The sequence below is a fragment of the Ranitomeya imitator genome, chromosome 6 (genome assembly GCF_032444005.1).
Source record: "Ranitomeya imitator isolate aRanImi1 chromosome 6, aRanImi1.pri, whole genome shotgun sequence".
Taxonomy (NCBI): domain Eukaryota; kingdom Metazoa; phylum Chordata; class Amphibia; order Anura; family Dendrobatidae; genus Ranitomeya; species Ranitomeya imitator.
Window position 1 is genome coordinate 85,346,520 of NC_091287.1, and position 13,040 is coordinate 85,359,559.

Here is a 13,040-nt window from a genome sequence, read left to right on the forward strand (position 1 = left end):
CCACAAACTTGAAATATCGTGGCTTCATTCAAAGATTCTATAGAACCATGGAAAACTTTGGGATAATTTCAGGTCAGGACAATGCCACTCTTGGCCACTCAGAACATGAATAAGACAGGTAACCACCATTTATGTAAAGTCTTATGGCTAACGCAGCAAAAAGATGGTATGTGGTAGTATGCATTGCCTCGAGGATCGGACATCACACCAGGTCACAGAAGATTTCTGTTGTAGTGGTAAGGTATTTATCATGTTTTTTGCTTATGGACCAAGGAACCACTTAGTCCACCCTTAGCCCAGAGTGTTCTTATAGAGAATATCATTATTATTATTATTATTATTATTATTAGTTGCAAGTCTACTGTTGTAAGCTAAATTAGGAAAGTCATATAGTTAGAGGCTCCCAGTAGATGACAATTGATCTTCACTGAAAACAATGAATACTATTAGATGTCCATTGATTTCAATGTAAGTCCTATAATGTTGTGCTTTTCTTACAGTGATTGTCCCCACAAGCTGAAATGGAACCAGATGAAGACCAGATGATTTTTTAAAAGTTTGGTGGAATTATAAACAAGAATTTGTCATTGGTGATTGAAAAGTTTGTATCTGATAGCTGACCCAACCTAAACAGGGTCATTGCAGAGCTCTCCTGACTATGAGTTGCTGGCAATAACAAAACCATGCCCAGAAAATTAGCAGCAGTATTAATTGAATTAATTTAATCTGATACAATTTATTTATTTGATGAAGTTAGTTTCTCTTTACTTTGAGCACAGTTATACTAAATACATTACTTCTGGGCCACCAGTACATTATCTACAACTGTAGTCACTAGAATCTGCTGTGTCAGAGGGGATAGGTTCAGCTTTGGCTCATTGAACTCAATGTGCTTTTTCACTTAGACCATTCAGAAGCCTCCAAAATTTGATTCCACATGTGAAGTAATGGTTTGCCAAAAACCCATAAATGAATCACTTAGCGGAGGAGATGATAGAATACCAAGATTGTGGCTTGCAATAGAGGGAAAAAGTAGATGTAGACTTGAGAGCGAACAGTTTTGCAACAATGAAAAGTGATTCATTCTATACAGTTACTAAATTAAGATAAACAATGCTGAATGATGATACTCACTGAACTTTGTACACATTTTTTGTACCAATTTTATATTTCTGACAAAGAATTTCACCATAAAAATGTTGAGTAAAACGATACTCTAGATAACTGGACAAATAGGAAGTACATATACCGGTAACTCGGTAGGTTACAAAGTTAGTGACTTAAATCACACCGAGTAGCAGAATCAAACTGGCACATTTATCAGTCAGATGAGCTATAGTGAAATCATAAATAAAGTCTACTCAGGAAGGATGCTGTGACGTCACTAGTGGGTGTTTGTTAGGTAACTATGACATAAGAACTATTACAGTCAAAAAATGGTCAAATATCTGTCAGCTTCTGTTATATCACAAGTGGGTATAAGGTAAACCCTTATAACATCTCAAAACATGTATCACAAACAGTGTAGGAAGAACTAAATGCAACACGAAGGGATAAGGGGAAGGGAGTCAAACACTAGAGAAGCCGGGGAGAGGAGACCACTAGGCAGATCTAACATCCCCCTGTCTGCCCTAAACATCCCTATATAGGTTCCGCACCTATCGCCAAGCAGGATACCTAACTCCTGCCTGACACTGGTAATAAGCCCTGCATAGGGAAAGACAGGATGTCACTAGTCAATCCGCACTACCACTAAAGACAGATGGGAAACACAAACAAAGAGAACACTTAGCTTGAGTAGACTCAGAGAGAAACACAGACGTCCTCCAAACATCAGAGATAAAGATAACCAACTGCTATAGCTCCAAGCCTCAACAGGGAAGTGGAAATGGAATTATCACCAGCAAATTCTAGCAGCAAGCTGGGAGTTATAAACACCCGGTCCTAGGTGTGTCTATTACAGTAGAAGGAAGGTTGCCACTGGGTCCTAGAGTCAGAAGGACCAGGAAGAAGTCTGCAAAGCAAACTGCTAAGACCTTCTGCAGTCAGATGCAGTGCGACAATCTGCAGCCTCTGACACACCCGTGACAGTACCCTCCCTTCTATGAGTGGCCTCCAGACACTTAGGACCAGGTTTTTCCGGATAAGAGGTGTGAAACAAAAGAACCAGCCCGGGGGCATTCACCTCTGATGCAGAAACACAAATCCTTTCCTCTGGACCATAACCCCTCCAATGCACCAAGTATTGTAGGGCACAAGGTTGGAGGTGAGAATCTACTCGAAATTTGAAACTCTAGGTTTCCATCAAGCATTATTGGGGGAGACGGTAGGGAAGGGATGAGGGCTCAAGGGGTTTCACATATCTATTAAGCAAATACCTGTGAAAAACATTGTAGTTCTTAAGAGCCTGAGGTAGCTCCAGATGAAATGCTGTTGGACTAATGACATCCTTTATCTTATAGGGAACAATAAATCTAGGTCCAACTTCCAGGAAGAAACCCTCAACCTGAAAATCATTCAGGTCTGGACCTGGCACGCGTTTACTGACAGTCATACGTTTATACCTGTCTCTCCTGACCCTGTTAGGAACAGGTAGTGGCGAAGCAGGATCAGATGGATGGGTTTGCAGTACTTTAGAACATGCGCAAACATTGCAGGTAGGCACTTGTTCAACCACATCCCAATGCAATTCTGGCTACCAAAAATGAAGCCAGCTGTTGCCTTACCACTTGGGTGGCTAGCAAGTACAGAGTCATGATATTCTCTAGTTACTTTGCAGCTCAAAATGGCACAAACAACCTCCCTGAAGGGCAGGAAGCAGAGGCTTCCCCTGAGCCTCCAACACCTAACTCTCCAGGTCAGTGTACAAGGCCGAAATGCCTACCCCCTTCTGCAAAAATGGGGAAAGGTCCTCAAAGCCAGACAAAAATGTCGGTTAGGTCCCTGTAGATACAGAAGAAGGGGAAATGATTAGACAGTTACCATGACCGTAATCTCCCCACTTTACAATCTCTCTGGATTGCCAATACACAGTTGGATTATGCTTCACTCACCAGGGCAAACCCAGAACCATTGTAGTATGGAGACCCTTCATGACATAACAAGGGTTTACTTCATAATGCGAAGACCCCACCTTCAGTCTTATATTATGAATAATCTGTGTCAGTGTTCTCTGTGTAAGTGGTGCTGAGTCGATGGCACAAATAGGAATAGGATTAGCCAAGTTAGAGCAGACAGAATCATGAGTTCTAGCAAACTCAGCATCCACCATGCAGACTCCAGTTCCACTGTCTACAAACGCAGAAATTTTTCAGATCTGCTCTCTAGAATTGCAGGTTGAAAACATATACATCCCTTGATTACCAAGCTCACGGTTCCCAAGGGTTAAATGAGTTTCTTTTTGTTTTGGAATTACAGGACAGGCCCCAGTAAAATGTCCCTTCAGCCCACAAAAAAAATACCCCCTTTTTCTTACAAATGTTGGGAGAAACATACGATGTGGACACACCTCCCAACTGCATGGGTTTTTCTAACTCCTGAAGTATAGGTTCACCCTCGGTCCTTCCCTCCAACACCATGATCTTGTACCAGAAAGAGGGCTCAGAAGCAGGTTGTCTTACCTATCTGTCCCACAGGCATCTATCCACACGAATAGCCAAGGAGATGGCAGCTTCCAGTGACACAGGAGTCTCAAACACTACTAATGCATCCTTTAATCTTTCAGTGAGGCCCTGAAGGAATTGGCTTCTGAGAGCCGGGTCATTCCATTTGGTATCAGTTGACCACCTGCGGAATTCAGATCTATTGGTCTTCACTGACCGATTCCCTTGCTGAATGCGACGCAGCTTGGCTTCAGCCAAGGAATACGGTCAGGATCATCATAGATCAGGGCAAGGGTCCTGAAAAACTCCTCCACAGACTGAAGACACATAGAACTCTGTGGCAGAGAAAAAGCCCAGTACTGAGGTTCTCAGTGCAACAGTGAAATAAAAATTCCTACTCATTGCTCCTCATCTCCAGAGGAGTAAGGACAAAGTTTAAAGTACAATTTACATGCTTCCTTAAACACAAAAAACTTGTCCCTACCCCCAGAAAACCTGTCCGGGAGGGCAAACTGCTGAAACCTTCTGCAGTCAGATGCAATGTGAAGGTCTGCAGCCTCTGACACATCCGTGACAACATGTATATAATGGTTTCTGATGCAACATATGTTTTTCTTGACTAAATCGACTAAAACTCTAAAAAGCATTTGAGTTAAAGGGACACTGTCACCTGAATTTGGAGGGAACAATCTTCAGCCATGGAGGCGGGGTTTTTGGGTTTTTGATTCACCCTTTCCTTACCCGCTGGCTGCATGCTGGCTGCAATATTGGATTGAAGTTCATTCTCTGTCCTCCATAGGACACGCCTGTGCAAGGCAAGATTGCTTTGTGCAGGCATGTACTACGGAGGACAGAGAATGAACTTCATTCCAATATTGCAGCCAGCATGCAGCCAGCGGGTAAGGAAAGGGTGAATCAAACAACCAAAAACCCCGCCTCCATGGCTGAAGATTGTTCCCTCCAAATTCAGGTGACAGAGTCCCTTTAAGGTTGAGTTAAGGTGTTGACCATTGTTCTGATTAGGTTCAGTGGGTAATATAAGGAAATTTGTCAGTAACATCACTCCCCCAAACCCATATATATGGGCATACAGATATTTGAAGTGTAACATCTTTATGTCTTCTATCTGCTGCATTCCTGAAAAAATGTGTTTTTATCAATTTGCAAAGTAGGCTTTGTGTGCTCTGGGCATGACAGAGCATTTCTCAAGCCTCTGCCTCCAGATGATGTTTTCCTCTCTTCAGGTTGTTTGATTGGTCACTATCTTATTTCTTTGTATGGTGCTTAATGTAATACAGAGACAATGAGCTAAAAAACAAGTATAACACTCTAATCCTGGACGAGAAAACAGTCTTTGTAGGCAGTGGCTTGTAAGGTCTCTGTCATGCCCAGAGTAATTAACATCTCATTTACAAAAATAAAATAACATGCTAATTTATCAGGTATGCAGCAACATCTAGGTGATGTAAAGGTATCAATGGATTTACATTGCAGAAATCTGCATGTCCGTATCTGCAGATTGAGGAGGTTGTTCTTACTGATAAATTTTGATTAATTACATGTGCATCTTTTTACCTGTTTAGTGGACATTAAAAAACAATCCTAACTGTTAGATATGCACGTAAAGTAGTTGATTACATGAAAAAAAACAACTTTCTGCATCTTCCCTCTCCCATGTACACCTGTCCATTGACCTCCGGGAGGATGAGACGACAGCATCAAGTTGTGATCTTTCTACACAATGTCACTTGCAGCTTCATACCCCTCATACCTTCACATTTTTCACCTTCACAAAATATAACCTTGAAATTAAAATTAATGCTGTACCAGCAATATGATAGCTAGAATATTGAGCCCAGAATCTATCAAAAGTTAAAATTTTAGGCTTTTAATGATACAATAATAAGATAATATCTAAGATTTGTTTCACATTAGCATTCAGCTGGGCTGCAGATGACTGCGTACTTCCTCTCTTCTTCCTCCCTTAAGCTCCGCCTACGCTCTGCCGAGTCCGCATGCGTCCTTCCTGTGCGGTCGCTGGACACGACAAAACGCTGCATGCGGACACATCCACATACAACGCATGTCCTTGCATACCCAATGTTAAAGATAGGTATGCAGAATGCATGCGGAGTAGGCAGAGCTTAAGGCAGGAAGAAAAGAGGACGTACGCAGTCATCCGCAGCCCAGCCGAACGCTAATGTGAAACCAGCGTTATAAGGGTCATGATGTCCAGTTGTGTGAACAAGTGTTTGCCCCATTCCTGATTTCCTATTCTTTTGCATGTTTGTCACAATTACCGTAAATGTTTCAGATCACCAAACAAATGTAAATATTAGACAAAGATAACACAAGTAGATGCAAAATACAATGAAGGTAAAAATTATTAAGGGAAAAAGAAATCCAAACCTACAGGGTGCTGTGTGAAAAAGTGATTTTCCCCTAAGCTTAATAATTGATTGGTCCACCCTTAGCAGCAACAACTGCAATCAAGCATTTGCAGTACCTGGCAATGAGTCCTTTAAAACGCTCTGGAGGAATTTTGCCCCACTCATCTTTGCAGAATTGTTGTAATTCAGCCACACTGGAGGGTTTCTGAGCGGAAGGAAGAGGGCAAACACTTTTTCACACAACTGTATACTATATATTTCCTTGTTAGTGAAAAGGTTAAGTATTACACATTATATTTAAAGGGAACCTGACAGCTGATACATGCTGCCTGATCCACAGGCATCATGTATCAGACACTGACTATATGATCTCAGCCAGGTATGTTTGACTCTGAAAAGATGCGGTGTATCAGAGAAATATATACTCTAAAGGCCAGTGGGGACTGAGCTGCACAGGAGTCTAGTCGGACAGAAGGGTCCCGGCAGCTTCTCCCATCCTGTCCCCTGGACTGACAGATCTCTCCTTACACACGCACACAGGAAGAGCCTGTCAGTCACTGGCAGGGGGCGGAGAGAAGGCACCAGGGACCCACTGGTATGATAATTCTCCCATGTGTTTTGGTCCCTAGATGTTTTTTACAGTATGCTTTTCTCTGAAACGTCGCAGTGTTTCAGAGTCAAACCTCTTGGGTGGAAATTATGCAGCCAGTCCCTGATACATGCGGCCTGTGAATCGAGCAGCAGGTATCAGCTGTCAGGCTCCATTTAAAAAAGGATTTTATAGGCTGATAGGCATCCTCTGTGTAAAATTAACAAAATCAGTATTACTTACCCCTCATGCTCCCGCACTGCCTCTCTGCCACAGGCCCTGGTCTTTGTTGATGTCAAGTATTCAGCACACAAGCCCTAAGCCCAGTGAATGTCTGCAGTGGTGACATCACATGCTGCAGTCATGATGTCATCACCATTACTGCCATGTCAATAAAGATCAAGAGCAGCGGCCGAGAGGCAGTAATGGCGTGCAGGGGATAAGTAATTATTTTGTTACATTTATACATGCATTATGCATTTACATATGCATTAATTAAAGCAAATTAAACAAGGAAAACACCTTTAATCATAAACTAAATGGTATGAAATATGATATGTCATATTACTCATGCTGTCATGAGGCTTGGAGAGTATATATACCTTTAGTTTAATGTTGGCTGCATAACATTTTTACATGAGTACAATTTTAACACCCTGATTGTATCTTATATTGTGTTATCTTATCCGGGTGAGCAGTTACAGAAATAGTTTATGGTGAAGAAATTTATGAGAAATGAGTGCATGATAGCACCCAGTCTTTTTCTAATTGATCCAGAGAGATAGAGAGACAAATGGGCAGATATGCTATAGATAGATAGATTACATGTAATTGGAATTATTACAGAAACTCATAAGTAACATGTCTTTATTAACTATTTGCTATATTACACAATAGCCCAGCTACGCCCCCTCAAATGGATTTTCCCCAAGAATTCTCAATAAATACAACTTGTGGAGGACATGGAGATCATTCATTCAGAAGTCACTCTCTTTAGGGCTTATTCACCGAGGTGTGGATTAGAAAGAAAGGAAATTAGCACAAGGAATGGATTGTACAAGTAAGTGAAACTTACTGGATATGCTGAAAGTATTTGAGAAGTATTGCACACGAGGCGCTCCGCGGCTTCCACACAGTGCATTACATAATAGGAAATGCTCAGTTAACCCTGTAGACTTAAGGCTATCGAGCATGACCATGTAACATTCTCCGAATATCTATCACCTTATGTTTAAATTGCTATTCATTTCCAATAATTCATTTATTCTCCATGTATTATGTATTTCATTAATCTTAGTTATGGTATCTTGTCAAAGTGATTCAAAGCATTATATGTTATGTATTGGAACCCCAACATTATATGGTGGCTTCTATGAAACCAAAAGCTAATGGTTAGATTCGGTTCTACAAGTTGAGTTATATTTGATTTCAGAGGGTCAAAAAAAGCAATGGATTATACATCTTCTACATTTCATATAATATTTAGTCATGTCAACATAAACCAGGAACAATTGTGTAAATTGAAAGCGTTAATAAGATGCGTAAATGAAAATGTTCTTGAGTCATAGAACATCCTTCTTTGCAGTTGTGAATTTCTTAACGAAAGACATTATTTCCTATTACAGGCTCTACATCATCTGCTTGGCTCCTGGCTTATTTGGCAATAGCTGCAATATTACCAATTGTACCGTCAGCACCTACGTCCCACAACTATCGCTCTACCAGGCAAACTAAAGGAGGACTTGAGAATGTGGCAAATATCTTAGTAACGGAGACGGGCAAGCTATGTACTGAGGTGCGTGTACTTATATTATTTATCCCTGTGGATAGAAAATGACATATCTGTTTCTATTGTTATCATAGCTTGTATAGTTTATCACAGCTATCATAGTTTCTTTATGGGGGTAATTTAGGATTTCCAGTAGTATAAGCACTTATGTCAGTTCAGCGTCATCAGGTCACATCTTGATTTATATTTTACCCTTTAAACACTTCTACATCAACTGTTGGGATAAAGGCAGATCCTTGTATGAGGTAGTATGGCTCCTCCTGTGCATTTCTGTACACTGAACCATTGGCCGCCATATGTAGAGAACAAAAAAAGACTCTAAAGGAGAAAGCTGCCACCCATATAGCATCAGTGCGAATTCTCAGATATGGTATGAGCCTATGTACCTCTATAGGAGCCATATCACAGAACTATGCAAAATAGGGCCATGAAACCGCCATATACATAGGACTTTAAAGACCTCTAGACCTAAAATTAACAGGTATCTTGTATACAGAGCTTTTAACTTCAGCCATAAATATGTATATAAAAGCATCGGGAGGATCTAAGACCTGCTATGGTCCGTTTCACCCCAGCTGATAACAGGGAACAATGCCGGCTCAGACTGCACAGCAAACTATGGTGTAAGAGACAGAGTTCCCCCGAAAACTTTTCATCTGACTGTTTTGACTAATACTCGTCTCTATACAATTGAACTAGCTTTTCCTGTACGTCTTTGCCAGTAAAATGAGTATTCACATGTGTCTCAGCTTTGGGGTGAGATATATACGTGAATACTCCCAGGGGTGTTCAGGCAGCTAAGCACATCTCCTGTGTCGCTGTGTACCGAATACTCCACAATTGTGTCATTTCTGCTCATTATGATGCATTCAGTCTTTTTCCCCAAAATACACATTCCAGCAGATTTTTATGTCTCGGACTTCGATGTTCTTTAGTTGTCCAAGTTGTTCATTTGTAAAAAAAAAAAAAAAGAAGTCAGCGTAAGAGTAAAATGTAATGTGAAACCAAATGCACAAAATAGGCCTCATTTATCAAAGCAAACAAAAAACAGGCCTTGTTGTCCCGAACAACCAATCAGTGCTCAGCTTTTAATCCTTTTAATAGCTTTGGTAACATAAAAGCTGCTCTCTGATTGGTTGCTATGGATAACAAGTGTATATTTTTGATAAATGTGGCCCATGGTTGTTAGAAGTCAATAAGTTTCCGTAAAAGACAATTCTACATGATTTGCTTGATTGAGTGAATTGACCAATTTTACTCATCAGTATGAGTGGATGTATTCTTCACAGCAGAACACTATTCAGTATTATTTATAAAGCGATCACTTGCTCTTTATCGAAGTTTAATTTTTTTGCTTTTTCTTGTAGATCTGCAAAACTCCCAACCTATGCCGTAGCAGTGTTGAACATTTATTAAGAATAGACCTGAAACTCCCAGAAATTAAAGACATCGAGTCTGGATGTCTAAGCACAAAGTTCAATAAGGTACAAAACCATTTGTGTTATTACCGTATATCTAATGTAATATACTAAAGGCATTCTAAAGTGTTTAAAAAACAGACCTGGAAATAATCTAATTTTTACAAAAAATAAAAACTTAAGTGGTGATTTTTAAAATAATTTTTCATTTTAATGGACTGAGCAGGGGACAGTGCTGCTATATCTTATACTTACTTAAAGGCATTGTCTGGCCTCTGGCCTTTTCCAGCCTTGCTCAATGCAAGTGTATTGAGGTAGGCCAGACCCTAAGTGCGGTCACATGAACGCCTGCCCCCAACACTGTAACCGGAGAACCCCACAGCGCGCAGCATAAAGAGTGACTGCAGACTTATTGCCAAAGGCTCAACCACCAATTTAAGCAGCAAAAATGATCCTGAGTTACTAAAGCTGGCCATACACATTAGATGGCTGTCAGCTGAATGGTGCTTTTGCCGATTGTTTAGCCAGCAGTCATCTCAGGTGACTTTCACCTACACAGGAGTGCTCTTTTGTCCGAGCGCTCCTGCGTTCTCCATGACAAAGTCGCCTGCTGATTTGTCGACCTTTCTTCGAGAGAATAATGTGATCGGCAGTATGAGATCAAACATGCGCGGTCAACATTTCTCCCGACCATCAGTAGGCCGAACCTGTCAACATCGACAGGCTTGGCCGACATTAGTCTAATGTGTATGGGGCCTCTACTGCTCAATATGGTAAAATTGTCTGAGGACATCTGGCAACCTTTTTAGATGGGAACTGGTACTATCAGACTTACCTCTCTAGAGCCTGAGCTTACAAATTTAAAGGGCATGCAGGATCCAGCCATAAAAGATGGGATGCCTGCTCAACCAATATAGAGGTAGTTATTTCTAACTAAATGTATATTGCAAACAAACAAAACTGGAAAGCACCTGAAATAAATGCATAGGTGAAGGCGGCTGTGACTACATTGCACTAGCATACAAAGAAATGCAACCGCACATGGAGCACACTAAGATATATGTAAACTTTGAATGTTTGGATTTTGTACTGCACCACTGTTACATAGACTATACTTATATATTTAAGGTTCTTAGTACACAATTTGATCAATTTGTATGAGCCCAGCAAGACTAACAGCTATAACTGTCCTGGGCCTAGGTCTACGCATTTAATTTGTTTCTATGTATTCTAGTGCAATGCAGTCCCATCAACCTGCAAATGTACATTTATTTTATTTTGCTATGATGACGTTATCAGGTTCATTTTTTTTTACCGTGTATAAAAATTGTCTGCAATGTATGCTTTCACTGAACATCATTGGGTGGAGGCCTCAGTACACCTAATGTTTATTAGAAAAAAAAATAGTAAATGCTCTGTACAAACTTAGTCTGTAACGCATTTATTTCTCATTAGGAAAAGTGTCTGCCCAAAATCTATAGTGATCTTCTGAAGTTCCAAACATACTTGGATTTTCTAATGGAATCTATGCCAAGCAGTAAAAACATCATTGAGTTTCTACAGGTCAAGTCCATCAGTTTGGCAAACAGCATCAAACATGTAAGTTTCTTTTCTTTATTAAAATATTAAATTGTTTTAGATTTTTCAACATATTGAAGTGGTGGAGGAGGGCTGGCGGGACGTAGAATTGTGCCCTCTTTTTAAGGCTAGGGCAGTGAAATAAATTGTTAGCTCAGTTACGCCAAGCCTAGCTACGACTGAAACTACAATGAGAACCACATCATGATGCAGGAGTCATGTCTTCTGGTCTTGATAGTTACATTCAGTAGAATTACCCCTCCATTAATCTTGTTAGCGCTGCAGTTTCCTTCCTTGTAATTACTGTAAAATGTGCAATCCCCAATGTAAGTAACAATTTCACTCAACATAAACCCTCCGAAAACTACCGTATATGTATGAAGGACTAAAAATACTCTATTTCTCTGTTGTAAGCAGCAGTGCGTGTAATCGGAGATTGTTAACTTTCGATTAGTAATAATGTCTTCATGCTATATTTGCTTCGCCTTTTGATAAGATTATGCTAGAGACCTAGACTCTGCAGAAAGTCCTGATTTTTTTGCCCATATCCCCCTCATCCATTAACAATAATTTTGTAAATGGGTAAATGGGGCCTCTTCTGCCTTAGCTCCATTAGTGGTCACCTACTCTGAATACCCCATATCCTGTCTCTCTTGGAAACCCCTCAACCCACTACATGTAACTTTAGAACGTTTAAACAGATTATGGGAAGGCTATCAATAATAAGGCTACAACTAGGAAGGAATTGGTATTTGAAGTACTCCATAATATGATATGGGTCAACAGAGGTACCAATTTTTGTAGAGCAGGTTAGAAAATTAGAGCATCATCGTACTGGTTGCTGTGGGCTGCACCTCTAATTTCTCTCTTCCTTGCCATTCCATAAAAAGGACATTTGTATTATCAGTTTCTCCATGATATATTAACTATAAAAGTTTTGTACAAGATCTGTATCCTGCAACAGCGCACCTTGGGCTAGGTCTTGTATAGCATCTAAACCCTGTTGATTGCTTCCCTATTATTAAAACTCCTTACTCTATTCTAGATAGTAGAAAATCCTTCAGAAGACAAGGAGGACACCATTACTGGCATTACAGTGACTGACTTAAGTTCTAAAGATCCATGGAACCAAAATCTTACAACCTATACCATTCTGCAATCCTTCAAGGAGTACATGGAGAAGACAGCTCGAGCTCTACGTAACAGTGTAAAGGTCTCTAAATGATGGGACTCCCTCCACATTACTACTATGTAGTGAAAAGCTGCTGTTCTATTTTCAGAACATTCACTGGGATTTACGTTGTTAAATGTTAATTATTTTATTTATAGTCCATTTTATAATTACTTTTATTTAAATATTTATATTTTTTGTAATATTAATAATTATGACGGCTGTGTTTTATTTATTTGATTTTACTTGTACATCATGTTTTATCTTGTATAATGGATTTTTGCTAATGGTCAAGTCATTGCCAGTGTTGCCTAGTCGAGTGGTCTGTAATTTCAATATGTTCGCACTATGTATGGAATGTTTACAAAGAATATGCTGATTGTATCCAGATTTCAATCGACCAGGCATGTCTTTTTATTTTTTGTCTTTAATAAACACTGTTAAAGAAGGTACAGCAACATCTTTTCTTTTCCTGCTGATATGCTCCCCTTTGAATTATTACA

At 40.0% G+C, this 13,040-nt stretch overlaps 1 protein-coding gene across 1 annotated transcript; it reads left to right on the forward strand.

Moving 5' to 3' along the window:
* Positions 1 to 7,628: 7,628 nt before the first annotated feature.
* IL6 (interleukin 6) lies at positions 7,629 to 12,591 on the forward strand. The gene is made up of 5 exons (XM_069732456.1): positions 7,629 to 7,641; positions 8,207 to 8,376; positions 9,738 to 9,854; positions 11,244 to 11,387; positions 12,412 to 12,591. The coding sequence occupies exons 1-5, from the start codon at positions 7,629 to 7,631 to the stop codon at positions 12,589 to 12,591; spliced, it is 624 nt and encodes a 207-aa protein (XP_069588557.1).
* Positions 12,592 to 13,040: the final 449 nt, after the last annotated feature.

Bases quoted from the DNA above. Each gene is read 5' to 3' on its own strand.
- IL6 (XM_069732456.1), top strand. The intron at 8,377-9,737 runs GTGCGTGTACTT...TTTTTCTTGTAG, and splicing joins CGGGCAAGCTATGTACTGAG to ATCTGCAAAACTCCCAACCT. The intron at 9,855-11,243 runs GTACAAAACCAT...ATTTCTCATTAG, and splicing joins TAAGCACAAAGTTCAATAAG to GAAAAGTGTCTGCCCAAAAT.